Source organism: Trematomus bernacchii, unplaced genomic scaffold, assembly GCF_902827165.1.
Source record: "Trematomus bernacchii unplaced genomic scaffold, fTreBer1.1, whole genome shotgun sequence".
Lineage (NCBI taxonomy): Eukaryota > Metazoa > Chordata > Actinopteri > Perciformes > Nototheniidae > Trematomus > Trematomus bernacchii.
This window is the reverse complement of record NW_022988043.1, coordinates 14,209,979-14,237,404: the sequence shown is the minus strand read 5'-3', so window position 1 is coordinate 14,237,404 and position 27,426 is coordinate 14,209,979. Positions and strand designations below refer to the sequence as shown.

The following is a 27,426-nucleotide window of genomic DNA, read 5'->3' as shown; positions in this document are numbered from 1 at the left end:
TGTGAGGAAGTCCGTGGATCGGTCAATTTGGACCAATCAGCGGGGGCTTAACGTAACGGCTCCGCGGACGTAACGTAACGGCTCCACGGATTGGTCCATTTCGTTCCGGGTACGGCTTGACATCATGCCGTACCCGGAACGAAATGGAAGAATCAAATGGACAATGACGTATCTCCAACGAGGCGTTTTGGGGAGGTATTTTCTGTGTTAGAGTTTCACTCGCTACAGGGTGTACTTTGAGGGTTTGTGACTCTGCACACCGTTTACATGCATAAAAACCTTCATAACACACAAGGGGACGGGTAATAACCGGAAAAGCATGACATGGGCCCTTTAATTTGGATAACACAAATTAGATGTAAAGCAGAGCTGCTGTTGAGCTCATTTTCTTACCTTGGGAACAAGGCTAGCTTATTTATATTTCCAATCTTTATAACATGATAAGCTAACCAGTTGCAGCTAAGTGTATAAATATGAGTGGTCTCAATACTCGTCTTACTCTCAATGGGAAACTTAATAAGCTAAATTAGTATGTCAAACTAGTTTAATAACTAACATAGCTAATATGGATTCTATTAACTGGGTCATGTAGCCTGTGAGTAATGTTTGAATTAACCCAGTGCATCGTGACTGGTTCATGGTGGTCGTATGTACCGAGTTCATTTTCCCATCCAAGTCAATTTCACAGCCTAGCTGTAGTGAGTTTTTCCCCCTTCCGTCTCTTTCAAACTACATTTTAAAGAGTTCTGGGAGACGGCAGTGGCCTCAGTGTTGGTCGATCACATTTTCTCATTAATTCAAAGGCGCCGTAGATGCTTTCCGATTAGGACATGAATAATAAACAGGCCTGTTAGTCTCCTTGTGGTGGGAGAAACCCTGTTTAATTCAATGCCTTTCCATGTGTATTAAGGAAACTGCTTCTCCACGCTAAAAAACGAAACAGCTTCAGACACATGACATTGTTGTTCCAGACTTAATAAACAACCAGTCAGGATGTGTTACAGTAGGGTGTCGAGCACAGAAAACCGCTAATACACACAAAATGGTTTAGGCTGCGATGCCTTTGTATCTCAAATAACATTTTCCATGATATGTGATCTTATGGTTCACTTTCTGCCATCAGATTAAGACAACGCGCCTTTTTTTCGGTGAGATTACACCTGTATCAGTGTCTCGGATCAGAAGCCTTGATGAGACCGGAGCTCCAATTTGCAAAGTAATTACAGATTATGACTCTTTGGTGTTGAAAAAACGATTCAAATGGGTGAGAAGATGGATGATTTTACATTCTGATGCACACATCAGTGTGCTGCAGGCAGGGGTGTACAGGGTCAATGCACATCAATTTATGAGCTGGAACTTTACCCAGATCATGGATCTTTGGCTCATCAAGTAATAGTCATTCAGTGGGGTCTTCCTAATTATCATAGCTTTAATGCTACATACGAAGCCATCATAAATAATTCAATAGGTTGTCTACCTCAATAAAGGACTTCCTTCTGGTCTCATATCCAGTTTGTACAACATGTCCTGCTCCTCTGCATGATAATTGTCAAGGTGTTATGTCTCCACCTAAAGGTGCCCCGAGGAACTGAATGACAGTCCCACGTGACAAAATGCTGAACTGATAGGCAGGATAATCATATAAACACTCGGAGCAGCACATTTAATCAGAGGTAATTATATATCTCTGTCATTTTGAATGATACATTAGGTACAAGAGGATATGATTAGGCTTGAATTATTGGAATTCAAGGGAGATACTGTATACATCCAATTACACCCTCACATCTGAAGAGTTTTTAATAAAATAATATAAGATTAAGCACAAATCACCATTAATTCAGTTGTGTATTATGCATAACAAGTAGTTTTATTATTACATTTAAATATTATATTTACATATTCCCATGACAAATGTACACTCACTTTTGTGTTTTTTTCAAAACTTTGTGAACTAGTTTAAAATAAGCAACAAAGTGATAGCGATTAAATAGGGGGTACAATTACATGAATTCAGAAAGTTTTTCCTTTACTTTCTCTTCAATGTTTGCAAAGTATTTCATTTGGGCAAGCAGGGCTTTGGCAGATTGAAGTTCTCCTGATAAGGAAAAAAGAGAGTGAAAAAGGAGGTTCAATAACTGACTCACTTAATTACTTTAAAAAAGCTTTGGCATAGACTACAAAACAAACTAAGGAATGAGTGGGAGGAAGAGAAAAAGAATATAATACCTTTAAGGAGGGCAGCGTCTATTTCTTCTGTCAAGACTGCCAGTTTCCCTGAAAGTGAGGAGGAGAAAAGTGCCAGTTCTGCATGTGTTAACAAGACAAGACGCATATGGTGCTTTTTATTTGTACAAGCTAAAAAGCACTCCTGCCTCTGTGAGTACCTGCTTTGTTTGAAGTTATACAAACCATATTGGAAAAATCAAAGAGTCATATTGTGTTAACACAGTTGGATGTGCCCACCATGTAGCACATGGATATGAGGAAAATTGTGTTTGAAAAAAGTGACAAATTAAGCACAACCATGTAGACAAAAATGAATCTGTCAAGTATATTTTGTTCGCTTGTCTGATGTTTTCACCCTTGTTTTGCATTGTACATACATTCAGGAATCAGTGGCGAGCCGTCAGGGCCCTCTAGGCCCTCTGTGAGGGCCTAAGATATTCCAAAAAATAATATTTAAAAACATTAAAAAAAAAAAAAAAAATGTAAAATATATATTTTTTTAATATTATTTTTGTTATATTTTTCATTAGTTTTACCGAAAAAAAACTTCATTTAATAAAATAACATTTCCAAAGAAATAAATCCTTCGAATCTGCCTGTTCAGTCTCTGTTTGAATGTCAGTTACTATAGCGGGCCTCTCTGCGATTCACAGAGGGCCCGCTATAGTAACTGAACGAGAGAGTAATGTCAAATGACAGTACAATTGACCAATCATATCTTCCCTCTAAATGGGTGGGTTTTATTATCGCGGACTTTATGACGAGTTCCTCCCGCTGTGAAACTTTTCTTGTTTCCATAGCAACAACAACTTCCTGTCAACAGCGTGAACTCGCCTTCAAAATAAAAGCATGCCAAATTACACTTAAGACATACAACTGCAACGAAAGTAACAAACACAATGCAATATCATTTTCAATGTCAAAGAACACAAATTGGGTTCACAGGTGTTGTTTTGTGTGGTAGAGGGTCGCTGTCATTGATGCGTTTTGCACCCTGGGCCGTTGTTTTGATATTCCGCTGAAGTATACGCTGTGACGTAATAACTATTTTTTTTTCTTTTTTTCGAGGGAAGGGGTGGGGGTCAGAGGGCCTAGGTATAAAGCTCACGGCTCGCCACTGTCAGGAATATAGTACTACTTTTTAAAAGGGGGGCATGTTTCGTATCTGTTTCTACTAGAATAGTTTCTGTTAGATTCCACCAATGTGAGGAGTCTTCTCTGATTGGCTTGAGAGAAAAATATGGTGCACCTTTGCAAAAGTAATTATGAAGCCATTGGTGGAGTTAATTCTAACTAACCTGCATGTGTCATTTAAAGAGGGGACAAACGTTAATGGCTTGTTGAATTTCATGTTTTGTAATTTACGAAGCCCAATACTGACTGTTTTTTAAAATTTCACAGCTAGTGGGTAACTAGGCATTTCAAAATGTATTTATTAATGCTATATGCCCTTTTTGGTCAGCCATTAAGTGAATCTGTTGGTCTTCATTAATGGTGGAGCCAACCATTCCATCCCTGGATTCAAATTTCCGAGTTTGAAAACCAACAACGTGAGTTTGTTAGGTTGCACTGGAAAGAGATTCACCAGTTGCTTCAGGTGTGCTAGCTGTTGTATGAAACCAAACATATTGTGACCAGATCACACTAAATCCATCACAACTGAAATAGTAATCATAACAAGGAATCAAAGAAAATACTAAGAAAGTCTCAACCAGTGAGCAGTTCAGCCAAAGGGGGATTTTATTAACTTTTAAGTGCCTCGAGAGGTCAACCTAGACCAGAAATCTGAAATAAATATATGTGATATTTCAGCACCAATTAACCTGGTAGTCGTCCACCTGCGCTAATTCGTGAATCATGAACACTAACTCATTAAATCAAACAGGCATATTTATTTACCTTTTGTGTGTTGGCCGATCTTATTGGCTTCCTCTGGAGTCTTAACTTCATCAAGGGCTTCATTGATCTCCATCAGCTCCATTAGAAACTCTGGATCAGCCCCGGAGTCTGTGCCCTCTTCAATAACCATTCCCTTCAGCTCCAGCTATAAAAAATAAAGGGAGATCATCAACCTCAACAGCTCCTTCATATGGAACGGTGTTTCTCAAGAAAAGGCGTCCAGACAGACAGAGCGAGCCATTATGAAAATAAACCATCCATTAGAAGTTAAGTCAGGGATTTAAAACTCACCATATAAAGGCCACGACTCAAAGGCTTAAGCAGTGTGTGGTAAGCTTTGTTCACAAGAGCGGAGTAGCTTTCTGAATACTCCTGTTCTTCCTGCAAAAGAGGGTTCTGTTTAGTTAAGAATGTTCAATCAATATTCATTCATTTTAAAAAGGGGAAAGAAAATATGAGTAATTGGCATAGTAATTGGTTTGTTGTGCATTCAGAACAACAAACCGTTTCGTTATCCAGAGTTACACATCAAACTGTCACTAAAGGGAATAACATATGATATGTTTTACACCTTGTCATAACAATCTATACCACTGTCAATTTGTTAAACACCGAATCCTTGGTGATACTGACAATTAGGTGCATGACATACAGCTACTCCTTTGTTGTCGGGCAGTTTGGGACCCTTCAAGGGAAGCAGGTGTAAGTTTGACACGACAGACATGTGGAAACAAGACAGGGAGGAAAACATCTTGGAAATGTTTGGCAGATCTGAGTACATTTTGCAGCTATCAGGTCTGTCAGCCCTTGTGAAAATCAATAGTCTAAAGCACTGGCCCATGGGCCCACCGTGTAGAGCTGTTTCTGTAATAACAACCAGTGCAGTAGGTGGCTGCCTTGTGGCCTTGTATAAGTAATGAGTTCTCTATATGTGATGAAGACCCACAAGGCTAGAAGATGTCTAATTAAGAAAAAATGGCCAGAGGTGCTAATAAATAAAACACAGTCAGTACAATATTGGACAGGTTGTGTGTGAATAAAGCATTTAGGCGCTACCTTTCCTCTCTCTGACATTCTGCTGAATATGAGTTAGGCTTTCATATAATTCATGACAGCACTCTGCATTGTGTTTTTGCACCTGGGTGTACAGAATAAATTATTAGAAAAGCAAAACACGTTCTGTCTTCCTTCTGCTCATAATGCTTATTCTTCTAAACTGCCAGGCATCTTTTTTAATGATCCACAAGGGAGAAAGTGGATAATGTGAAAATCGAGTCAACCATTTACCACTTTGTAAAATAACCTTTAAACACATTCGACTTTAAACTGCTTAGATTTATATGGACAAGTCTTATTTCTTTCTGAGGCTTGAGGATTTAATGTGAAATGTAGGCCTAATTGTCTCATCAACTGTGCATTTGGCTGGATGGGATTTCCACACAAGATTCTAGTGTTAGAAAAGTACACTTAGCTGCAAATAAAAAGTGGCAAATCAAAATTGATGGGGAAAAGATGAGGAGATGTTTTTCCCAGAGAGGAAGTGCTCCATCCATTCCAGATAAAAGGACAAACTAACATTAGATCTATTTCCTGTATTTTTCCTTCAGTGTCTTATGATAAAGCATCACCATGAGTTTGCTGTGTGCTTTTTATTGATGTTCTATATAAGGCTGAGTTAACCTGACTTTATGTCCTTAGTATAGGTCAAGCTACCAAAACATCCTGCCCATTTCCCATGTCTTTAAGCTGCACTCCACAGGCTTTCTGTTAGAAATGTGTAGTATTGTAACCAAAGGAGAAATAACCTTGATGAAATCACGGTTACATAATTGTGGTTATTTTCTCTGACTTGAAAAAGCACCTTGACATTTTACATTGTACTCACAGTCCTAGGTCTTTCGATCGAGTTGCTGCCATGACAGCCCCTATACAAGCGCTTCGAGATTTGTCTTGGCAGATGAGAAGCGCTATATAAATTAAATTTATTATTAATTTATTATTTACTTTCCGCAACTACAGAGCTTATTTGAGATATTTAAGTTATTATTTCTCTATTAAAAAGTCTTCACTGGAAATAAGCTGTTATAGCCAAGGTCAGCTCCAGTAGGTGTTATGAAGTACATGAAGAATACAAAAAGTCTTCACAGCTGTAAGACAATTGGCTTTGCTTTTGGGTTACTTAAAGGTAGGGTAGGTAAGTTTGAGAAACCGGCTCGAGATCGCTAGAATTTGAAAATACACAACCGGAGAAAATCTGCCACTTCCTTATAGAGCCCCTCCTCCAACACACACGAACGCGCGCATGACCAATGAGGGCACGAGATAAGTTTGTGGAAGGCTGACAGGCAGGTAGGCCATCCAGTTATTTTAGCCGGGCCGGCTAAAATGATTGGTCGTACTTTTTACAGTACTACGGCTTCCACAGATGACATTTTTTAATGGATTTTTTGTCAAAGCACTTAAGATATTCATTGCTATCGGGATGTTAAGAGCATTCCATGGAATATAACAAAAAGTGTATCTCGAGCCGGTTTCTCAAACTTACCTACCCTACCTTTAACTTGTCATGACTTCTCCACTTAAAACTGCTTAATTCCATCATTAATTCACCCTTGTTTATTTTTCCATTTATATGTTAAGTCTTTTGTAACTAACCCAATTAACATCTTGACATGTCATGGTAGGAAAAGCCCAGGTGTATTTAATTGTGAATACAACAATGTTCTACACTCCTTTCTTCCGATATCATGTTTTGTAGTGTTCCTTCGTTCTTTTCGTAAGCAATGCTTTTTTCTTTTTATTTGTTCGCAGAGGCGGGAGAAGTACTCAGATCTTGTACTTAAGTCAAAGTAAAAGTACCAGAGTGTAGGAATACTCCGTTACAAGTAAAAGTCCTGCATTCAAAATGTAACTGAAGTAAAAGTACAGAAGTATTGCATCAAAATATACTTAAAGTACCAAAAGTAAAAGTACTCATTATGCAGATTGGTCCATTTCAGAATAATATATATTTTATGTTTTGATTATAATTATTGATGCTTTAATGTGTTTATCAAAGCTGGTAAAGGTGCAGCTAGTTTTAATTACTTTGCATACTGCAGGGTAGCTTGTGAATGTTACTCAAAGTGTGACTAACGTCTTATTTAAGTGTTGTTGATAATATTTCACAACATAACTAAAGGTATTAAATAAATGTAGTGGAGTAAAAATACACCATTTACCTTTGAATTGTAGTGGAGTAGAAGTACAAAGAAGCATAAAATGGAAATACTCAAGTAAAGTAAGTACGTCAAAATTGTACTTAATTACAGTAGGCTACTTGAGTAAATGTACTTGTTACTTTACAACACTGTTTGTTCGACTTTTATATTGCTAAAAAAAAAAACGTCTTTCTAATTTTTCAAGAATGACTCCCTTGACCAACTCATCATGAATCATACTAACAGAACACAATCACTCCTCACATCCACGTGCCTACCACAGATTTCTGGCTGAAGTTGTCTGGATGCAGAGAACGCTGGAGATGCAAGTATCTTTTCTGCAGCTTGTGTGTGTCCAGTGAGAATTTGTAGTCACTGAAAAGAGGCAACACATGGTGACACGAAATGTTTTGCTCACAGGCTGACATGAGTAAGATAGCAGCCTAGCAGGCAGTGATATATGAGACTAGATACTCACCAATCCATGATGTTAAATAATGATGTGTCTTCTTCTGGGGGCTGGACTGCTTTGCATGTCAAGCAGAAGAATGCAGGTGTTTGGTCGAGAGGCTGTTTGCAATTCCAGCAGTTCAGTTTGAATTGACCTGTGCAGTAATTCCTGGGTGAACTGGCTGCATATGTCGAGTATTGTAGCTTTCTTTCATTTCCCGTCGGTTTGAGGTTATTTTGTCTTTGCCATGTGTCCTTCTTTGGGAAGCTGGTAGACACACAATGTGCTGAACATGTAACAGTTTTATTAACACTCTGTCGGTTTGTCATCAGCCAGTTTGGGTGCAGTAAAGCCCGGAATGGGCACACAATCCGTAAAGAGTTGTATGACAACATTTCCAAAATTAGGAGCTGATTTCCAGTCTATCAAAACATAAGATATTCACCTTGCAGTTAAAACCATAACAAATCTCCCCCAGAAAGAGAGCGGAAACGCGTTCTTCTTCTACGTTTGTTATAATCACCACACTGCCATCCGTCGTCTTGGCGGAAGTGCTGCCTGGAAAAAACAACACATAGCTAGCGCAGCTGTTTGCAAAAGCTAACGAAATGTGTTAGCAACTATTGATATTAAAGTAGGGTTGGATTTAACCGCAGCATACCACATAGTAAGTTGAACATCATAGCAGTTTGAAATACGTGTTAGCAACATGTCGCTGTCATATTACCTGCAACGTAGGACGGCATGTAAACTTCCCAAGACAGAGATAAAGCCGGTGGTCAACATAGCTCATTAGCTAACAGCAGGCTAGCTTAGTTTGCTAACGTGTTTTTACATCAAACAATGTTCTTGCTTGTGTCCGTGATGATACGTAGTTTGTTGTCACATACCATTCAAAGCTACCAAAGACAGCTGGTCACGCTATTTATTTGTATATGGTCAAACAAATCATCCGGTTTTAACTTTTTGTTAAAAAGTGCATGCTCAGCTAACGTTACCTAGCCAGATGACAAAGACGCCCCATGCTAATATTACGAGCGATGAAGATATTCAATACATCCATGTAAATGTATAAATATATCTATCTGACAACACAAATATCACTGGCACGATACATTGCACAGTTAAGAGTACACGCAATGTACTGTAAAGTATTGTTTAAACATAACTTGGATTAGTAGTACGCATGCAAGTAACTTTCTGTACACCTTTTGCCTTAGCATGTCACTCCCAAGTTAGGGACTCCCACAACTAGGACGAAATTAACATCTACCATTGTCCTTTTCAGGTATTCTATTCACCCCCATGGCTATGGGAGAGGCAATGGTCCATGAAGAGTTTTGGTTACACACAGAGTGGCTTGTCCACCAAGATCATCAGCAGGCACTGGACCACAGATAACACCTCCAAACTGGTGATTATTTTATTTACTGAGTGTGCTTGTTGTGCTTCTTTATCATCTAACCATACTTCTAGACCACATCAATGTAATAGTTATGTGTGCTTAAGTGTCTCTTAACTGTGGCCAGGCTAAATATGCCTATTTGGCCCAGGATCAGACTAGGCGTCCCGACTCCTCGCCTTTATAGTTTCCTAACAAAGTACAGGCTCTGATGAATGCCAACTCCAGACTCTTGTTGTGTATGTGTAGGTGTGTGTTTTGGGGGACTGTGGGAGTGCAAAAGTTGACGGTGAAGTATTCCAGAGAGACACTAGTTGGAGACAGCAGCTTCTGTAAGGTAAACAGGATCTCGTCCTGAAGGTCGAGGGAGGTGCTTCTCAAGGCCCCCACAGACAATACTCTCGGTATTATTAACGGAAATGGCTAAGAATAGAGAGCAAGGGAGAAAGGTGGCTCATCTGGCGGCCGTGTTGTTTGGGTTAAACAAGCCAAAACGGAACATCATCTTTAGAAGAGTGACTTCTCAAGCTTAAACTCTGGGTGTGTCAAACTCACACAGGGCTAGGAGTTGATATGGGGCTCTTTATCTTTCTCTGATGTGCAGCAGCCAAACAGGTTGTGTTGTGGATCGCTCATGACTGTTTACGAATGGATTTGTTGTGTTTTACGTTACGGATTTGTAAGTAGAACCTATTTTTCCGAGTTCATTAAAAGCCTTTTTATCTATCCTTACACATACATTATGTTTTTCAGATTTTCTTTTCTTTGGATTGGTTATATTTTATACCAACAACAACATTAGTGTTGTTGCCTTTGGGCCAGGTTTGATGGCAGGTCCCAGTATAGGTAACTTTATTCAACATCATCAATATTTTGATTATGATATGTTGATATAATCATAACAATACATTTTCTGGAACATTCATAAACATGGTTAATGGATATAATTACTAAATATAAATATTATTATATTGCCCCAGCCCTAGTTGGTATTGTGATACCCTGGATCAGAGCAACGTTACTAAAACATAATATATTGGCACTATGATGACTGATTGTTATTGTGCGAGAATATCATTTTAAAGGCTAAAAAATATTTTTTTTTAGCTCTAAACCTTTGAATGGGTATTCAGTAGTGTTGATGGATTCAGTTCCAAATCTTGTCTTTTCAGTTCAAAGTAAATGCATTTTATTTAGTGTGTTATAAATAGGCATAGCAACTGCCTGCTACCTGCTGAAACTATTGCAATTGAATTTAGCTATTGGCTAATCTTGGAGAAAGGAGAAGTATATGAAGGCAGCTTTTGTGACAAACTAACCCTTGCTGTCGGCTTATTGCAAAATTGTTACTTTAAACAACAGTTTCATATAGGGATGCTCCGATCGCCAATTTTGGGGCCGATCGCCGGAATCAGTATATCGGCCGATACCGATCGAGTGGGGATCTTCCATTTAAAGTGATGTTTAAAACTCAGTTAATGGGGCTCATTCACTGGCGCTTCCACAAACAACAACCAACATAATTATTACATTCAAATGAAGTACATTATTCAAGTTTACATTCACTTTGGATAATAACACGGGAGAAATGAGCGGAAGCGCTCTCTTTTCCTCTCTCCCCCTCTCTCTCTCTCCCCCTCTCTCTCTCTCCTGACAGCCTGTCAGTATCTCCTGCAGCTCACTGATCCAGTAATGAGTGACCCGACAGTGAAGAATAAATATATTTATAACTAGTTTAGCTAGTTCCAGAGGTAGATAAAATAGCTAAGTGTGTTAGGTCTAACTCTTGTGTGTTTCGCTCCGCTCAGCGGTCCGTCACAGCGGTCCGTCACAGCGGTCCGTCACAGCGGGTGGAGCTGCAGGATTTCTGCTTCACACACACGTTGCATACCGCTATTTTATTGTCATTTTCGGACACCTTAAAATACTGCCAGACTCGTGAAGCCATTTTTGCGAGCTTGTTTTGCCGCGCACAGAGAAAAGTGTCATGTATTTTACGTCATGCGATCGGCTCTCGCGATCGGCATTTTTAGAGAGCACCGATTGATCGGCAGAGAGTGAGTATCGGCCGATATCGATCGGTGGCCGATCGATCGGAGCATCCCTAGTTTCATACCAGAATTTTGCAATTGATGCATCCCGTAACAAAATTATAACAATAGTCTGCATTAAAGCACGGTGGAAGTAGCAAAGTAGTTAGCTAACTATCCAGCGGCCTAATAAGTGAAATAGAATATCCACATAAAGTATTTTCACATTATATGAAATTCCATCCAAGTACTGCTAATGTTGATACTTATTTGTTCACTTTCTAGAGGACTTTTTCTTTAAATTAGAGTAAAGGCACCATCACAACTGACAGCTTTGAATATCTCTTTAAGTATCAGAAAACTTTTTTTCATTAGTTTAGGTGACATAAACAGCACCAGAAAAATAAATGACTTAATGCTGCCTTGCTAATTAGGTGCCCTCCCAATACAAAACAGATGCACAGGTTATTCTTCATTAAGCTAATATGAAAGGATTGTTCTGTTAAATTAATCATTGATTATATGCACAGTCGGCATGTACTTTCAAGACAACATCATGTGCGAGATTCGTTTTTTTCTTCATGAATTATTTACCATAATCTTATAGGGAATAAAGTGAAATGCAGACAAATTGACTTTATGTTTTATCAATAGCTGGTTTGCCATTTGGCCATGTCCACTATGACACCCTATTTGAAACAAAGATTGATTGTGTCGGTTTAAAGAAAGTTAAATCAATAATATGTTGGCCCACTCGGTAAGGGCAATTGTTTGTCACAACAGTCTCTATTTCATTATTCCTGGCAGATTTTTGGCAAATTAGTTGTCTGCAATGTTCTGATGTATGACCTTGATAGTTAGCATTGTAGTATTGATTTTTGGGCTTGGTATTGTATAGTGGTTCAGGTAAGGGCTGTTCAGAGACTAGGCTGTAGGAGCTTTTTCTTTTTAGTAGTGTTCTGTTATTTGACAAGGCATTATAATTCAGTACAGCACTTTCCTCTGTTATGAATATGTCCTCAATTTTTCTCCCCCACCACAGATTAACCATGATCCCCATCACTGAGCTTCGGTACTTTGTGGACACACAGCCGGCATACCGCATCCTGAAACCATGGTGGGATGTGTTCACAGACTACATCTCCATTGTTATGCTAATGATTTCGGTGTTTGGGGGGACACTGCAGGTCACCCAGGACAAGATGATCTGCCTGCCCTGCAAATGGGTGGTCAATGAGACCTGCAAAAAGAACTTCAATTCTACCCTCTCCGAATCATTGTTCGCGGAACCCAAAGGAATCCAGTATGATCTTGATCGCCACCAGTACAACTATGTGGATGCTGTGTGCTATGAGAATAGACTGCACTGGTTTGCCAAGTATTTTCCTTACCTAGTATTACTCCACACTCTTATTTTCCTAGCTTGCAGCAACTTTTGGTTTAAGTTTCCACGGACAAGTTCCAAACTAGAGCACTTTGTATCCATCTTGCTGAAATGCTTTGACTCTCCATGGACGACGAGGGCACTGTCGGAGACTGTGGTTGAAGAGAGTGACCCAAAACCAATGAAAATGAACGGCTCAATGGACCACAAGGAGTCCGTTATCAGTGAGGATGTCGAAGCAAGTGTTCCTATGCTCCAAAGGACAAAAACACGCTTTGAGCAGGGCATTGTAGATAGAACAGAAACTGGGGTTTTGGACAAGAAAGAGGGTGAACAGGCAAAAGCCTTGTTCGAAAAAGTCAAGAAGTTCCGAATACACGTTGAGGAAGGAGACATCGTGTACAGACTGTACATCCGTCAGACTATCATCAAAGTCATCAAGTTTATATTTATAATCTGCTATACAGGGTATTATGTGCATGACATTAAGTTCAGTGTTGACTGTTCAGTAGATATAGAGAGCCTGACCGGTTACAGTGTGTACCGTTGTGCCCACCCGTTGGCTACACTTTTTAAAATCCTAGCCTGTTTCTACATTAGCTTAGTAATGGTGTATGGTTTGATCTGCATGTACACGCTTTGCTGGATGCTTCGGCGTTCTCTCAAGAAGTATTCCTTTGAGTCGATACGGGAAGAGAGCAGCTACAGTGACATACCAGATGTTAAGAATGACTTTGCATTCATGATGCACATGATCGATCAGTACGACCCTCTGTATTCTAAACGATTCGCTGTCTTCCTCTCGGAAGTCAGCGAGAATAAGTTGAGGCAACTTAACCTCAACAATGAGTGGACACTAGACAAGCTCCGGCAGAGGATTACCAAGAACTCTCAGGAGAAGTTGGAGTTGCACCTTTTCATGCTAAGTGGCATCCCGGACACAGTTTTTGACCTGATGGAGCTGGAGGTTCTTAAACTGGAGCTCATCCCCGATGTCACCATCCCGCCGATCATCGCCCAGCTGATCAACCTGCGAGAGATGTGGCTGTACCACACACCGGCCAAAATCGAAGCTCCTGCTTTGGCGTTTTTGCGAGAGAACTTGAAGTCCCTGCACATCAAGTTCACTGACATCAAAGAGATTCCTTTATGGATCTACAGTCTGAAGAATCTCAGCGAGCTTCACCTGACAGGGAATCTCAGCGCCGAGAACAACCGTTACATTGTCATTGATGGGCTTCGGGAGCTCAAGAGGCTCAAAGTTCTTCGTCTAAAGAGCAATCTCACCAAGCTACCTCAGGTGGTGACCGATGTGGGCATGCACCTCCAGAAGCTTTCTGTCAATAATGAAGGCACCAAGCTGATGGTGCTCAACAGCTTGAAGAAGATGGTTAACCTGACAGAGCTGGAGCTCATTCGCTGTGATCTAGAACGCATACCACACTCAATCTTCAGCTTGCACAACTTGCAGGAGATCGATTTGAAGGACAACAACCTTAAGACCATCGAGGAGATCATCAGCTTCCAGCACCTTCATCGGCTAGTCTGCCTTAAGCTCTGGTACAACCAGATTGCCTATATCCCCATCCAGATTGGCACACTGACCAACCTTGAGAAACTTTACCTGAACAGAAACAAGATCGAGAAGATGCCCAGCCAGTTGTTTTATTGCCGCAAGCTGCGCTTCTTGGACCTGAGTCATAACAACCTGACCTATATCCCGGCAGACATTGGCTTCCTCCAGAATCTCCAGTACCTGGCAGTGACCGCTAACAGGGTGAGTACTTTAATAATCAATGTGATCCATTTATATCTTGTGTAATTTTGACATGTTTTAAATTATGTTATGGCTTGTTTGCTGCTGGAAAATGTTTGAAGTTACAAGTTCTAAAACCTCTCCGTTTCTATCCTATCACAACCCCTTCCTCACTTAAAAACATAGATCGAGAGCCTGCCTAATGAGCTGTTCCAGTGCAAAAAGCTTCGCACTTTGAACTTGGGAAACAACTGCCTGCAGTCTTTGCCATCGCGGTTTGGAGAGCTGACCGGGCTGACACAGCTCGAACTGAGAGGAAACCGTCTGGAGTGTCTGCCCGTGGAGCTGGCCGAGTGCCGACAGCTAAAGAGAACCGGCCTCGTGGTGGAGGAGGACCTCTTCAACACCCTGCCCACGGAGGTCAAGGAACAGTTATGGAAAAGTGACAAAGAACAGGCTTGAACTGTGGCTGTGAGATAAAATGGATACTGTCCGAGTGGGACCTGACACAGGCTGTAGCGTCTATACTGTCCCAGAAGGCTTGTTGCAGCAGACGAGTACTGCTGCAGTGTACTGCCAGTAAGGTTGGGTATCAAGAACCAGTGACAAGTAAGCATAATCAAAATATTGATGGCTTCAGGTTGTTATCTTAATTCATGACTGTGCAGTTGAGTTTCCTTCCTTTACAAACAACCCCTCAGGCCTCCACAAAACAACCCAGTGATGATGCTTTCCAGCAGTAATGTAGCAGTGGCATTATGAACAGCAAGATTAGTTTACACGTTATGCATTTCAGGTATGGTGGATAATTTAAGTATGAAAAACTCTGGGCAAACCTAAAGGCAGTTCCCACCGTTCACAGTGTTTATAATATCAGACTTTGTTTAATCAAGATAGAATACACAAATTGTCCATTTCCCAATTAACTTGGTAGAAGGGTGTGGCATGGACCAAAAGGAATATTTAGTTTTATCTTTCACTTTTTTGATATTTTCCAGATGGGGAAATAAACCCTTTGCCGTCTGCGCTCTCCGGTTATCAATTTAGTTCATCTTGAAATCATGACAAGCTGGAGGCTTTCTTATTCTTTTATGGAAAAACAATTAAATGTTTCACTTATAATATCTTACAAGTCTTTCGATCAAAGCAAAACATGTTATATATTGTTGCTAATTGTTGAAATAATGAAAGTTTAGGGATTCAGGAGTGCATTTCTTAATGTGGAAGGGTCCCTCAGTCAACAGTCACTTATGTTGTTGAGACTGAGGATTTGCCTTTGATTGGCCTGAGTCTTGGTAGCAGCACAACATGTGGTAAACTACACTGAACACTAAAAAGTGCAATCGTACATGGAGCCAGTTTACGTGCGGGGGGGGTTGAAGATGGCCACTTTTTGCAGAAAGTTGTGTAACGTGTTTGACCTAGCACTAACAAAATCAGTTATTCTACTTAATGCAAACTAATTGACTAGCATTACAAGATAGCCCTCCCATAAAAGGACATTTGTGGAGCCTCTCATCGACGAGCAGATACCCAACCCTATCTGCCAGTATACTGCTCAGTGGGAACAACATCTATTTCATGGTTATGCTGCATCCACATTGTTTGTAAGTAATTGCACAGAACAAAACAAACCAATCTTAGGAACATGCTGAAGATGTTTTGAATAAGATGAGTTATGTCTGCATCAAAATCATTTGAATGAGGTTTATACAGGATGACACTATATTGACATTGAAAAGAGCCACCAAGTATAAGTGATGTGCTTAAAACAGAAGCAGATGCTTACCTGAAACACTAGACTAGTTTATTTCTCTTTCTGTGGTGGGTATGACGCACATATCCACTGGCATGCCCTGATAGTTGAGATTTATGCAGATAGCAAGTTCATTTCCAAACATCTCCTAAAATCTCTGTTATGAACACCTGGCCTTCATTTTATTTTTAATTTGTTATAACAGTGTAAGTGTGTAGTTATTCTGTTAATTAAATGTCACTGAACTGCATCATTCAAAACGTATTGCAATATTCAGTGTAGATGTTTCCCCTGCAGTTAAATTACATATTTAATCTAAAGCTATTGAAACTGCTATATTGGATGAAAATGTAATAACCAGTTATTTTTGTGAAAGAACAATGCAATAAGGTCCAAAAGGGCCATTTCTGAAACTTCATTTCTGTGTTACATTTGAGCTTTCACCTCAAACAGCTCAACACTTTTAATAAACAAGATACATTCCACCAGATGTAAAGATAAATGATAGTTTCTACAAAGTCATGTGAAAGTTACCCTTTCACATGACTTTCTTCCTGTTGTGAACCATTTCTGTTATGTTTTGTTGAGACATCTGCAGGGTGATGTTTTTTTAAAATGTCATCACTTTCTTTTCCTTTCCTCTCTGTGACCATACTTGACTCCAGGAATCAAGTTGGGCAGATAAAAGATACATATGTTGTCTCAATGTTTTAGTGACACGTTATAAGAAATTAAGTTTGATTTAGATTTGAATTAAATTAACTATTTATGCCAGGCTTTTTTTTTGTATTGTGTGTGCCAGATGAACTCACCTCATATGGAAACCATCTTCACCAGGTAGAAGTTGAAATTACAAAGTAATATCCTATTTTGTTTAATGTTCATCAATGGGTTGTTTAAAATTGAACTCAAAGTAAGTCCTGGGTTGCCACCATCTAGAAAGTAAAATAATATGATTTTGTCATTGATTGGACATAACTTGGTGTCATAATCTGTTGATTTATATTATTCATAGTTTTGGGAAATGTTTTTCATTATTATTGTATGTTTTGTCCTGTCATGCATGGGCCTCCATATTTTTCAGGACTAATCTAATTGTTTTTCTGGTTTCAAAGTTTGTGGATTTTCTGAGAAATGTTTAATACTTTTTGCCTGATAATGACTTTTCTGCAATTGTGTTTTGCCACAGTAAGCAGCACCTTGCTAAAAATGGTGAAAACAAGATCAATGCACAGCTCTGACGCAGCAAAGCACACAATACGGGCTCTTATGTATACCCCGAGAACAAAATATAAAATCAGTTTATGTTTTAATAAACCTAACTGCAAAGAAAACCTGGAGAGTAGCAATATACAGTAACATAACTACATTGAAAAGCATAGGAATACTTTAAACTATGTACATTTATTGAATTAACATGTTTCACTATGCGATATTGTGCAATATCGCCTTCATTTAAACGATGTAATAGTAAGTGATGTAGTACTGTAATGTGCATTCTTTTTTCCTGCTTTTGCACTATAGCATCTCTCCCACATGTTAACGCAAATGCAAACGATGGTATACAACTTCATGTATACAACACATGTTTTCTGATTATTCTATATGGAAAGGTTTGACTAAATAACTGCCAGTCATAAGATTGAAATGATATTAGATAGGTATTTCACATTTTATTTGAAAGTATTTCCCTTTACGTCACAGCTGGAGCATTTGAAATAGCACACTCGGCAATACACCACAGACTAAGACAATCAACTACATGTGAAGTGTTTCAGTGAGCACTGCAAGTAAAGGGTCAGTACATTAAAAGGACTTTGTGTAGGTTGCTAGGAACATTTTATAGATTAGGTCATTGTTAATATTTTGTTCTGTCTTTCCCTCCCTTTTTTATGATTTGGACTAATATTATTTTTTTTATTTTGACAGCTATTAGTATTATACAATATAACTAAATTTCTCAGGAAGCCAGCTAGTACTCACTTCTTTTTTTAGTTAATTGCCTATTTTTAATTACACCTGGTATTTTTTATTAATTTAAACAATTGTTTTATACAGTTACAGTTTTATATGCATTTCTATACATTCTTTTTCTAGTTTGGTGTATTTAATATTGACTGCTGGCTCAAACTAAATGTTTGTGTTTTTCAAGACACTTGGTTTAACGTTGATTCTGTGTTTTCCTCAATGACCATTTACAAAGTAAGCTGTAGTGTTTCAGAACGATGAGTTATTCATGGTTAGCATGGATGAAGTGTGTATGATAGTGTTATCCATGTGTATGTATGTATGTTGGCGTGATGAGACCCTCACTCCACAATGTTCATCTCTTAAATTCAATGTTCTTGGGTACAAATTCTTTTTTTCAATGTTTCCCAACTCTAATCTAATCCTTAATTTTTCCTTAATAAGACATGTCATCAGTGTATCGGTATTGACAAGAATGATGTTACAGTGAGTGTTCTGTTTGAGCATGTGTCCCATCATCTCCTACACCGCATCCCCTCCAGATAAAACGAAATAAACTTGGTTGACCTAATTTGTCCTTGTGTCTTTTGGGGAAACTTTTAAATGTTGTGAATATTGATTCTCTCCTATTTTGGTATTTCAATATTTTTGTTGGGTAAAGGATATTTTTTTAACATTAAATATTTCAGGCTGTTTTTGCCTTTTTTTTTGCGTAATTATTATATTTAACCAATGTATCCAATTATAAATCTTAACATTCTCAAATAGAGAAATACTAAAAAAAACGTTGTATGTTACACGTAAAGGGGAAGTTTTGGGGACTAGAGTGCCCGGAATGTTTGGGCAAGCCATTAATGTAGGCATAGTAAAACAGCATCAACAGTGTATATCTATTATGGTTATAGGGTCACACCTACATAATATAAATAGGCCAGAATAATAGTAACCGTCGTTTTGCCAGGTGTGTGTCCTTTTAAATTGACCGTAAATTAATTGCGGAACCATTCATTGCAGAGCTCTTGCTCCCAGACGGACATGTTTCTCGACACACTTGTTCAAAGACGCACCGTTTAAAATGGTACGTTTGATTGTGAACTTTTCCAGTAGATTTTTCAACATAGAAAATAACATGTGTGTTTGAAAAATTATCAACGAAAAATGTGTTTTAACGTCTGTTAGGAGCAGGTCCAGAAACGTACTTTTTTGTAATGAAAATGTGCTTATTTTGTTTTGTTGGCTAACAGGCTAAGCTAGCTAGCTAACACGAACGAACGAACTTTTAACCGTGCCTGTTAAAAGTTGTAATGATTTTGTTTACTTTGTAATTGTTACAGGCTGTCACCTTTCAAACGGATCTAGGGGAAATTAAAATTGAATTGTTTTGTGAACGGGCACCAAAATCATGTGAGGTAAGTCAACTAACATTACAGTTAGCATGACATGCTCCTAGCCTCCTGTTTCTGTCCATTCAGAAGTAAAAGGCTTTGAAAGTCCACTAGCACAAACTTGAGACGTGCTACAAATGCGTTAATTAAATGCATTTAAGTCCTATTATATTGTTAGGTAAACTGTACCGTAGAGTGAATACTGGCAGCTTAATGCATACAAATATATCCTAATGTATTACTTGATTAATTGTGTTATTGATAACCTGACTGCAAAGTAACAAGTTACTAATGTTGGTAAAACTAAAGATGTACAGTAAAAATTTAAATATTTTCTAAAAGTAATACAAAAATGAAACCGTAAGGTACCTTTTTTTTTTTTTAATTGTGTAAATAAAAATGCTACTGTAATGATTGAAGGCCTAAACAGGGATTTACATATATTTTCCCCAAAGCAGTCATCAAATATTCTAACCTATGTTTGACTATTTACAGAACTTTCTTGCTTTGTGTGCCAGTGGATTCTACAACGGCAGTCTCTTCCACCGAAACATTAAAGGTTTCATGGTTCAAACTGGTGATCCTACAGGTAAGGTGTTGCCGTGCATGTGCTTCAATTTAACATTGAAATGTCCGAATTCACTCCTCACGTCTTCCTCTTTATTCTCTGTATTTTGATTAAACCATTCAGGCACAGGCAAAGGAGGAACAAGTATATGGGGTCGCAAATTTGACGACGAGTACAGTGAACATCTTAAAGTGAGTACTACTTGGGTAGCTTTTCACATCAGGGGAGCAAGTTTAACCTTATATTTCATCAGGATGTTAGTCTTAAACATTTTTTTTTTTTTTTTATTCCAGCATAATGTCAGAGGAGTCGTCTCAATGGCTAACAACGGCCCCAACACAAATGGCTCCCAGTTTTTCTTCACATATGCCAAACAGCCCCATCTGGACATGAAGTACACCGTGTTTGGAAAGTATGGAACTTTTTTAAAGTGTTTTGTGAGAATGATTGTTGAAACTTGTTTTGACACCTGGTTAATGTGCTTGACAGTTACTGATTAATTAGAATATAACTCATAATGGCAGCTGATCATACTCTTTTCAACATGTAGAATAATCGATGGCCTGGAGACCCTGGATGAACTGGAGAAGCTGCCTGTCAATGAAAAGACGTTCCGACCACTGACTGAAACCCGGATAAAAGATGTGACCATACATGCCAACCCTTTTGCTGGATAGACAGCTTTCTCTTCAAATATGCTAATAGGCCTTTAACACAAACTTGGACTCTGAAATGTCCCCTGAGCCTATTTATACAGGGTGTCGTACATTGCCAAAGTTCATTTATAACTTTTCAGACAAGGAAGTTGAGGGCTGTAAACTGAGTAGTGCTCCATTTTCAATTCAGAAGACAAATGTTAGGCTATGCCATACAATTTATAGCTAGGCATGATTATGATTTTTAAGAAATGGTTTGCATCCCCTGTATGTTACAAAGCCGCTGTAAAGAAGAATTATAGATTGTTTTCCACCTTTTAACCTTAACACATTCAGAATTCAGTCCAAAAGGTAAATATGCCTGGCTTTGTTCTTCTCTTTGAATATTTTTTTCTTGATGGGCTATGTAAATAATTGTTTAATGTTTTGTACTGAATAAATCTTTTATAGTTGATATGTTTTTCCATGATTTCAAAAACAATTTCTGCATGCATAACTGTTCAAATGTCACCGTCTAAAAGTCAAGAGGCTGAAGTTGTTGGTTGTCAGTTATACATTTGTATTTGTATTGAAAAAAAACATCCACATGTAGGAACATTACATACATCTACTCAACAACCCAATACATGTAGATAATACAAATGATGTATAGATGTATTTTTTATTTCAAGAAAACATGAACACCACATCAGGGGTGCGCAGATACAACAACAAAGGGGGGTGGGGGGGAAGAAAACAAGGGGATTCATCAAAAAAAAAAGTGAATTCACACGTTTTTTGTTGCTTTCTTATTCATAACGTATTTTAAAGCGGTGTCATACTGCTGTAGCCTAGCTCTTGGCAGACGTAGAAGAAACATCTGTACCAAAAAAAACACATCTTTATTTATCCCATCACATAACCATTACATTTTTAGTGTGTCAACTTGGCGACTTTCTTGTCAAAAGCGACTACTGTCATGTCTAACGACTTTTTCTGGTGTTATTGAAGTCTTTTCTGGTGTTTTGGAGACTCACGTGAAAGCACGTAACGTTCTGCAATTACTGTCCTCAACGATCAGCGAGTTCTTATTCTACATCCACGGTCCCAGCTGCAGTCAGAGCAGAGAACAGCAACACGTGACCAAGTCCAGACTGCAAATGAAACGCGCATGCGCAAAGCCGCCGTTAAGTGTGTGCATCTCTCGGTGACATAAGTTTAACATTTAGCTAGTTAGCTCATCATGTCTAAGTCTAAATTCTACCCTCAAAAATACAGGAAGGAGTGGGAATCAAACCCTGAATTCAAATGCTGGTTGGAGCCATTTATTGGAGATGATACACGGGCATATTGCCTGTATTGTAAGGCTGATTTTTACGCCAAACTTAGTGATGTAAAAAAACACATGAAAACTCAAAAACATACTCAAAAGGCAAAGCCTTATAACAGTTCCACCCAAAGTAAGCTGCAATTAATACGTACAAAAACTGACTCTGCAAAAATGGCTGAAGCCTCCACCATGGCCTCAGATGATGCATTCAAAGTAAGTCTGTTTTGATTGATTTGCAGTTGTGTGCATGTATGTTATCATTGTTGTAGTACTGTTATGAAAGTAACTCTTGTTAAATCTTTCATCGTAAGGTAGTGTTTATCCCAACGTGTTAATATTTTCCCCGTTTTCCTTTTTTATTATTGTTTCAAAGCATTCACAATGAACACATGTGTGTAAATGAACTGTCAAACTACGTCATCACCAGTGGACGAGGCATGTATCGCTGACAAGCCGATACAGCAAGTTCACACTTATATGGTTCATACAAACCACACAACTCCACAGAAACCATGGCCTCAGATGATGCATTCAAAGTAGGCTAAGTCTGCTTTGTTTCATTTGCAGTTGTGCGCGTGTATAATTGTTTTTCTAGTTAAATAATTGATTGTAAGGTATTCTGTGGAAAGTTGCTGGACTGTGTGTTTTTCTGTGTTTCAGGTGTCTTCCCTGAGGGGGAAAGTGACCCTGATCACCGGGGCCAGCTCGGGCATCGGGGCCGGGACCAGCGTCCTGTTCGCCAGACTCGGAGCTCTGCTGGCTCTCAACGGCCGCGACGTGGACAACCTGAAGAAAATCTCCAAACAGTGCACCGACTGTGGAGCTGCCGAAGTAACTCTCATTCTGAACTGTGTGACCTAGAACATGTTTAACCAGAGAACAGACATGGGGACATGGTGTCAAACATCCGTTGAATTTAGAATACATTGTGGACGGAAAAGTCTGAATATGAAAAAAAAGATTTGACCATATCTATTGTGATTTTGAAGTTTCCAAGGTATCAAAATGTGGCATTTTGAGTTCCAATGCATTTCTGGATGAGCATATTGTCCTCGAGTATGTTTTAAATGTAGTAATATTAAGAAATACTACCTTAGGGTAAACATCATTTCCATTCATTTTGTGTCAAATTGGCAAAAGCAGCATGGTTGTCAATACTAGTAAGTACCTAAAAGACAATACACACATTTCCATATGTTTTACAGATACAATAACATTATAAACATGCACACATTGTGACTATCATCCTAAGATTGCTGCCTTAGAACATAATGAAACATTGAGTGTTATTTAATGTGTTATTAGCCCTTGCTTGTCCCTGGAGACCTCACTGATGAAGAGGTGGTGAAGAAGACGGTGGAGCAAACTATCTCTCACTTTGGCCGGCTGGACGTCTTGGTGAACAGCGCTGGGATCCTGGCCATGGGCAGCATCGAGACAACTGACCTGGCTCAGTATGACAGGATCATGAACATCAACGTCAGGTAGGATATCAAACACCTGACATCAGAAAGACATTTTAGTAACGGATATACAGCAGTACAGGGTGTGTAGTAGCTGGATGTTGGCTAAAGTGATGCGTGGATGTGTATCAAAAAGGATTTTGAATAGACAAATATGTTTCACATTTTTTAAACACAGAACTCGATATTTTCGGCCAAGAAACACATTTTTTGAGCGGAAAGATAACGGAGAGGTACTTAATGGAAGTAAACAAAAGTGCATAACAACACATTATGGTATAACTTGACAAAATGCAATACATTTTCAATTCATTTTGTGACAAGCACTGCAATTAAAATTATTTTTTAACACTGATCACAGATGTTATTGTCCTTTACAGAACTTGAAGACAGATGACTACAGTAGTAGTACTTACTTACTCCCCAACTTGAGATTTAGCAATAAGTGTATATTTTACATTTTTAGTAAGAATGTCCCCTAACTTTTGATCCATCTTCCAGATCTGTATACCACCTGACTCAGCTTTGTGTGCCCCACCTGATCGAGACCAAAGGCTCCATCGTCAACGTGTCCAGTGTCAATGGGCAGAGATCAGTGGGTATTAAGCAGCTAGCCATGCTTTAAAACTAGTCCCACTGCATATCATGTCTTTATGTATATGAGAATTGTGAAACATGTTCTCTTCATAGTTCCCTGGTGTGCTGGCCTATTGCATGTCCAAGTCAGCCATTGATCAGTTCACGAGCTGTACAGCGCTTGGTGAGTGAGACTCTTTTTTCTGCTTATATTCTGTATATTAGACATTTTAGAATTTCCCAATATAAACATCATGACTCCATTTCATTTCAGAGCTGGCATCAAAGCAAGTCAGAGTGAATTCTGTGTGGTGAGTGAATGCAATTCATCCATAATATTTTGTTCCCTTTTCATATATTGTATACGATATCCTATGCATTTCTGATTTAAAAAGCATGGATATCACTCATTCTGTCTGAAATAAAATCTGTGATGCACCATGTGTTGTGTCGCTTCCCCTGCGGCATCTCTTCAGCCCCGGTGTGATCATTACTGATGTCCACAAGAGAGCGGGACTGAATGAGGAGCAGTATGCCCAGGTAACACATCGTGTCTAAACTGAGTGTTTCCTCTACAACACGTGTTCTTTCAGAGGTTCTGTGTTAGTCTCCATGTTTAGGTCCATCATATCCTAGCATCTGATTAGCACAGAGGACACATTTATAAGTAAGTCTTCACTAAATAGTTTAAAGCATAATTTATTACAAAATTATTCCAATTCTAAAATTGAAAACGTTTAAATGCCACAAAGCTTTTTTTTCTTCTGCACAGATGCAGATAAATATTAGGCTACAGTGATATTTGTAGTTAAAATATATTTGTTGAATTTGATTTCAGTGGTGGCTGTATAGGATTCATTTTGATATTTTACATAACTCTAAAACATTGTAAAGTTAAAATGTCAAAACGTATTAAAAAAGTTACAATACATTCTCCATCTTTTCACACCCTAAAAGAGAAATTTGCTGACAAGTTATATTCATTAAAGGAAGTTGATTCAATTGAAAACTTGTACTCAGATGAAACACTTCAACAGAATTTAAGCTGCATTGAAACATCTCAATAGAATCTTTCATTTAAAAGGAAAGCAGATAACAGCCCGAATTGTAAATCAATCAGCCATGTATCACAGTAACACTTAGTGTCTGTCTATCTCTTTCATCACCAGTTTCTAGCGAAGTGTAAGCAGACCCATGCCCTGGGCCGCCCGGGGGAGGTGGAGGAAGTGGCCCACGCCATCGCCTTCCTGGCGTCCGATGCTGCCAGCTTCATCACTGGAGTCAACCTTCCTGTTGACGGGGGCCGCCATGCCATGTGCCCCCGATAGGATCATGCATGTTGAGATACAGCAGTCTGATAATATATTGCTTTCAACCTACAAGTCTGCCTGTGCTTTGTACCAAGAATCCCCGCATTGCCACTAAAACTGATGGAAAAACAAGGCATTACTTCAAGGACACAATGTTTCACTCTGTTTGCAGAGGCGGCTGCTGTCTGGGTTTGACAGGTCCAGGTGTGAAATGAATAGAAGGAAGCTAAAAAGCACTGCCACAAGTAGGCAGTTTAAATGCATTTTATTTAGTTCCTTTGCTATGAAGCTTTCTTTGACAGAAACAAATGAAAAGCTGCTTATAAACAAATGTTTCAGAATTTTTATTAAATTGCCTGTGGAGTCATTAGACTTCATAAACGCAGCATAAAGTGTGTGTACAGAGCAAACACTGTGAGCCATGGTAGTGTTGTGTATTGTTGGAAATCCTCTGAGCTTATAGATTGGTGGCAACAACCACCATTGCTGCACCTCTGAGTGAGAAATGCATAAACACGTTTGTTAATATCCTACAATACAGTTGATTGTCTCGAACCAGTAATTAGAAAAACGTACAGACCGAACAAATCTTTAAAGCTCCTAATGTGACGTTGATGCCTTGTTTTGAACTGGAAAGCTAATCAGAATTTAAAAAGAATCCACTGTAGCTAATAAAAAGTGGCATAATTGACAGTTACAAAAACTTAACTTATAGAGTCAGACTCAGTGTCAGACAGTACAAAGAATATTGGAAATGTTAAAATACTACCGTAACAATATAATTTAATGAATTTAGTCTTCCCTTTTTTCGTAAAGCACAAACAAAGCTTTGCTGAAGAGTTTATCACCCGAGTGTCACCCCAGATTATATCAGGTAACGTCTCGGTTGCCGCGAGATGATACGCGCAGTTCGAGGTAGCATCAACACACTTTTCTCGCTTCACACTGTGGAAGGCTTCGATCCATTTTGACATGGAGCGCAGCACACAGCAGTTGTTTGTGTGAGGATATTTAAAAAAAACGGGGGGTGTCTCAGCACTAGACAGTTATTGGAGGCTCAAAAAGACTTACCTGGAGACAGTGTCTGAGGCACGCCGTATACCTGAATGAGTGATGCCCATACTGTATATTCCCAAGGGTGTGGAACAATAACCATTGCACTTTATATTACAATATACAGTACATATACATGTATAAATAATACTTAAACATTACAAAAGGAATCATTGCATCTGCTGTTCAATATTTCTGTACAGATCTCTTCGATATTTTCAAAATCAGGACTCAGGCCGTGAAGAAAATATGATACAACATGGCCTGAGATGACAGCAAGACATATTACTTCCCACCAAAATAGTACATTCAGGTCTTGTATCACAAACAAGTCTCTGAGAAAGAAAGCTTATTGTTTTCCATAGGCTGATTTGTGCTAGAAGTCTCTGCATTTTCAACGGGCCTTCTTGCTCCGACCCCCCCCCTCCTGTTTCTGCAGTCCAAGCATATTTTGCGGAGAGAAAATTGGGGGTCTGTTGTTCTGGGAAACCACAGAAGAAAGATCAGTTTCCCCCCCTCCATCCTCCTCTATGCAGTCCCTCCTTTGAGGAGCTCCCCCCCCTCATGGCCTCATAAGAAGCACACGGGTCCGACCTCCAGGTGATAGCGAGCGCCGCCATCTGCTGTCGGCAGGTTCAACACGTCCACGATGGGGAGTAAGTTTGGGTCCTGGCTTTGAAAGATAAACTGGGTCTGATGCCAGCGGCCATCTTTGATCTGAAAGTGAGATGTCATTATGTCAGAGTGTAATGATGTGGAAGACAACATAATATTCTTTTGTAATAGTGATTTATTAAGATGCAACATGGTGCAACATCTTGAGCCAAGATTTCTGCATCCAACCCCGATACGATGGAGGTGAATCTGGAATTGTATTTTTGCAGCAATAAAAAAGAAAGAGAAACAAAAAACACTCAGCAGCAAATGTTGCCCTTCAACAAAGTCCCAGTCACTCTGAATAATCCCCAGACTTTATTGTGCAACTTTTAGGAAATACTCCCCTCCAAAAACGCTGACATGAGGTCTGT

The 27,426-nt window shown here is 39.0% G+C and overlaps 5 protein-coding genes across 6 annotated transcripts in view; 3 read left to right on the top strand and 2 right to left on the bottom strand.

The window, feature by feature from the left end:
* Positions 1-1,847: 1,847 nt before the first annotated feature.
* On the bottom strand, positions 1,848-8,308 carry hscb (HscB mitochondrial iron-sulfur cluster cochaperone). The gene is made up of 6 exons (XM_034118648.1): positions 7,810-8,308; positions 7,610-7,706; positions 4,423-4,512; positions 4,132-4,276; positions 2,233-2,280; positions 1,848-2,101 (listed from the first exon to the last, which is right to left on the bottom strand). The coding sequence occupies exons 1-6, from the start codon at positions 8,175-8,177 to the stop codon at positions 2,007-2,009; spliced, it is 843 nt and encodes a 280-aa protein (XP_033974539.1). The 5' UTR covers positions 8,178-8,308; the 3' UTR covers positions 1,848-2,006.
* A 21-nt stretch (positions 8,309-8,329) lies between these two features.
* Positions 8,330-18,649, top strand: lrrc8ab (leucine rich repeat containing 8 VRAC subunit Ab). Its single transcript, XM_034118642.1, has 4 exons — positions 8,330-8,449; positions 9,071-9,196; positions 12,257-14,375; positions 14,541-18,649. The coding sequence occupies exons 3-4, from the start codon at positions 12,264-12,266 to the stop codon at positions 14,814-14,816; spliced, it is 2,388 nt and encodes a 795-aa protein (XP_033974533.1). The 5' UTR covers positions 8,330-8,449; positions 9,071-9,196; positions 12,257-12,263; the 3' UTR covers positions 14,817-18,649.
* A 385-nt stretch (positions 18,650-19,034) lies between these two features.
* On the top strand, positions 19,035-21,141 carry ppil3 (peptidylprolyl isomerase (cyclophilin)-like 3). Its single transcript, XM_034118650.1, has 6 exons — positions 19,035-19,156; positions 19,413-19,487; positions 19,959-20,052; positions 20,155-20,222; positions 20,325-20,443; positions 20,582-21,141. Exons 1-6 carry the CDS (start codon positions 19,154-19,156, stop codon positions 20,706-20,708), a joined length of 486 nt encoding a protein of 161 aa, XP_033974541.1. The 5' UTR covers positions 19,035-19,153; the 3' UTR covers positions 20,709-21,141.
* Positions 21,142-21,875: 734 nt separating this feature from the next.
* zgc:101858 (uncharacterized protein LOC449555 homolog) lies at positions 21,876-25,878 on the top strand. 2 transcript variants are annotated; one of them, XM_034118646.1, is made up of 8 exons: positions 21,876-22,209; positions 22,657-22,827; positions 23,302-23,480; positions 23,961-24,054; positions 24,150-24,219; positions 24,310-24,346; positions 24,512-24,575; positions 25,205-25,878. In XM_034118646.1, exons 1-8 carry the CDS (start codon positions 21,910-21,912, stop codon positions 25,361-25,363), a joined length of 1,074 nt encoding a protein of 357 aa, XP_033974537.1. In that variant the 5' UTR covers positions 21,876-21,909; the 3' UTR covers positions 25,364-25,878. The 2 variants fall into 2 exon arrangements, with proteins under 2 accessions (XP_033974537.1, XP_033974538.1); XM_034118647.1 differs by lacking the exon at positions 21,876-22,209 and adding an exon at positions 22,418-22,532.
* col27a1b (collagen, type XXVII, alpha 1b) overlaps positions 25,675-27,426 on the bottom strand; it is a 68,249-nt gene continuing 66,497 nt past the window's right edge. Inside the window, exon 61 of the mRNA XM_034118635.1 lies at positions 25,675-27,115. Within this exon, the coding sequence (XP_033974526.1) occupies positions 26,969-27,115 (147 nt within the window). The 3' untranslated portion in view covers positions 25,675-26,968. The remainder of the gene's footprint in view (positions 27,116-27,426) is intronic.

Coding starts and splice junctions, on each gene's coding strand:
- hscb (XM_034118648.1), bottom strand. CDS start 8,177: ATGTTGTCATACAACTCTTTACGGATTGTGTGCCCATTCCGGGCTTTA. Junction 7,707..7,809: donor TTATTTAACATCATGGATTG/GTGAGTATCTAG, acceptor GCCTCTTTTCAG/TGACTACAAATTCTCACTGG. Junction 2,281..4,131: donor GATCGGCCAACACACAAAAG/GTAAATAAATAT, acceptor CCTCACTTTCAG/GGAAACTGGCAGTCTTGACA.
- lrrc8ab (XM_034118642.1), top strand. CDS start 12,264: ATGATCCCCATCACTGAGCTTCGGTACTTTGTGGACACACAGCCGGCA. Junction 14,376..14,540: donor TGGCAGTGACCGCTAACAGG/GTGAGTACTTTA, acceptor TTAAAAACATAG/ATCGAGAGCCTGCCTAATGA.
- ppil3 (XM_034118650.1), top strand. Junction 20,053..20,154: donor TCAAACTGGTGATCCTACAG/GTAAGGTGTTGC, acceptor TAAACCATTCAG/GCACAGGCAAAGGAGGAACA. Junction 20,223..20,324: donor AGTACAGTGAACATCTTAAA/GTGAGTACTACT, acceptor TTTTTATTCCAG/CATAATGTCAGAGGAGTCGT.
- zgc:101858 (XM_034118646.1), top strand. CDS start 21,910: ATGTCTAAGTCTAAATTCTACCCTCAAAAATACAGGAAGGAGTGGGAA. Junction 23,481..23,960: donor ATCATGAACATCAACGTCAG/GTAGGATATCAA, acceptor TCCATCTTCCAG/ATCTGTATACCACCTGACTC. Junction 24,055..24,149: donor GTGTCAATGGGCAGAGATCA/GTGGGTATTAAG, acceptor TTCTCTTCATAG/TTCCCTGGTGTGCTGGCCTA.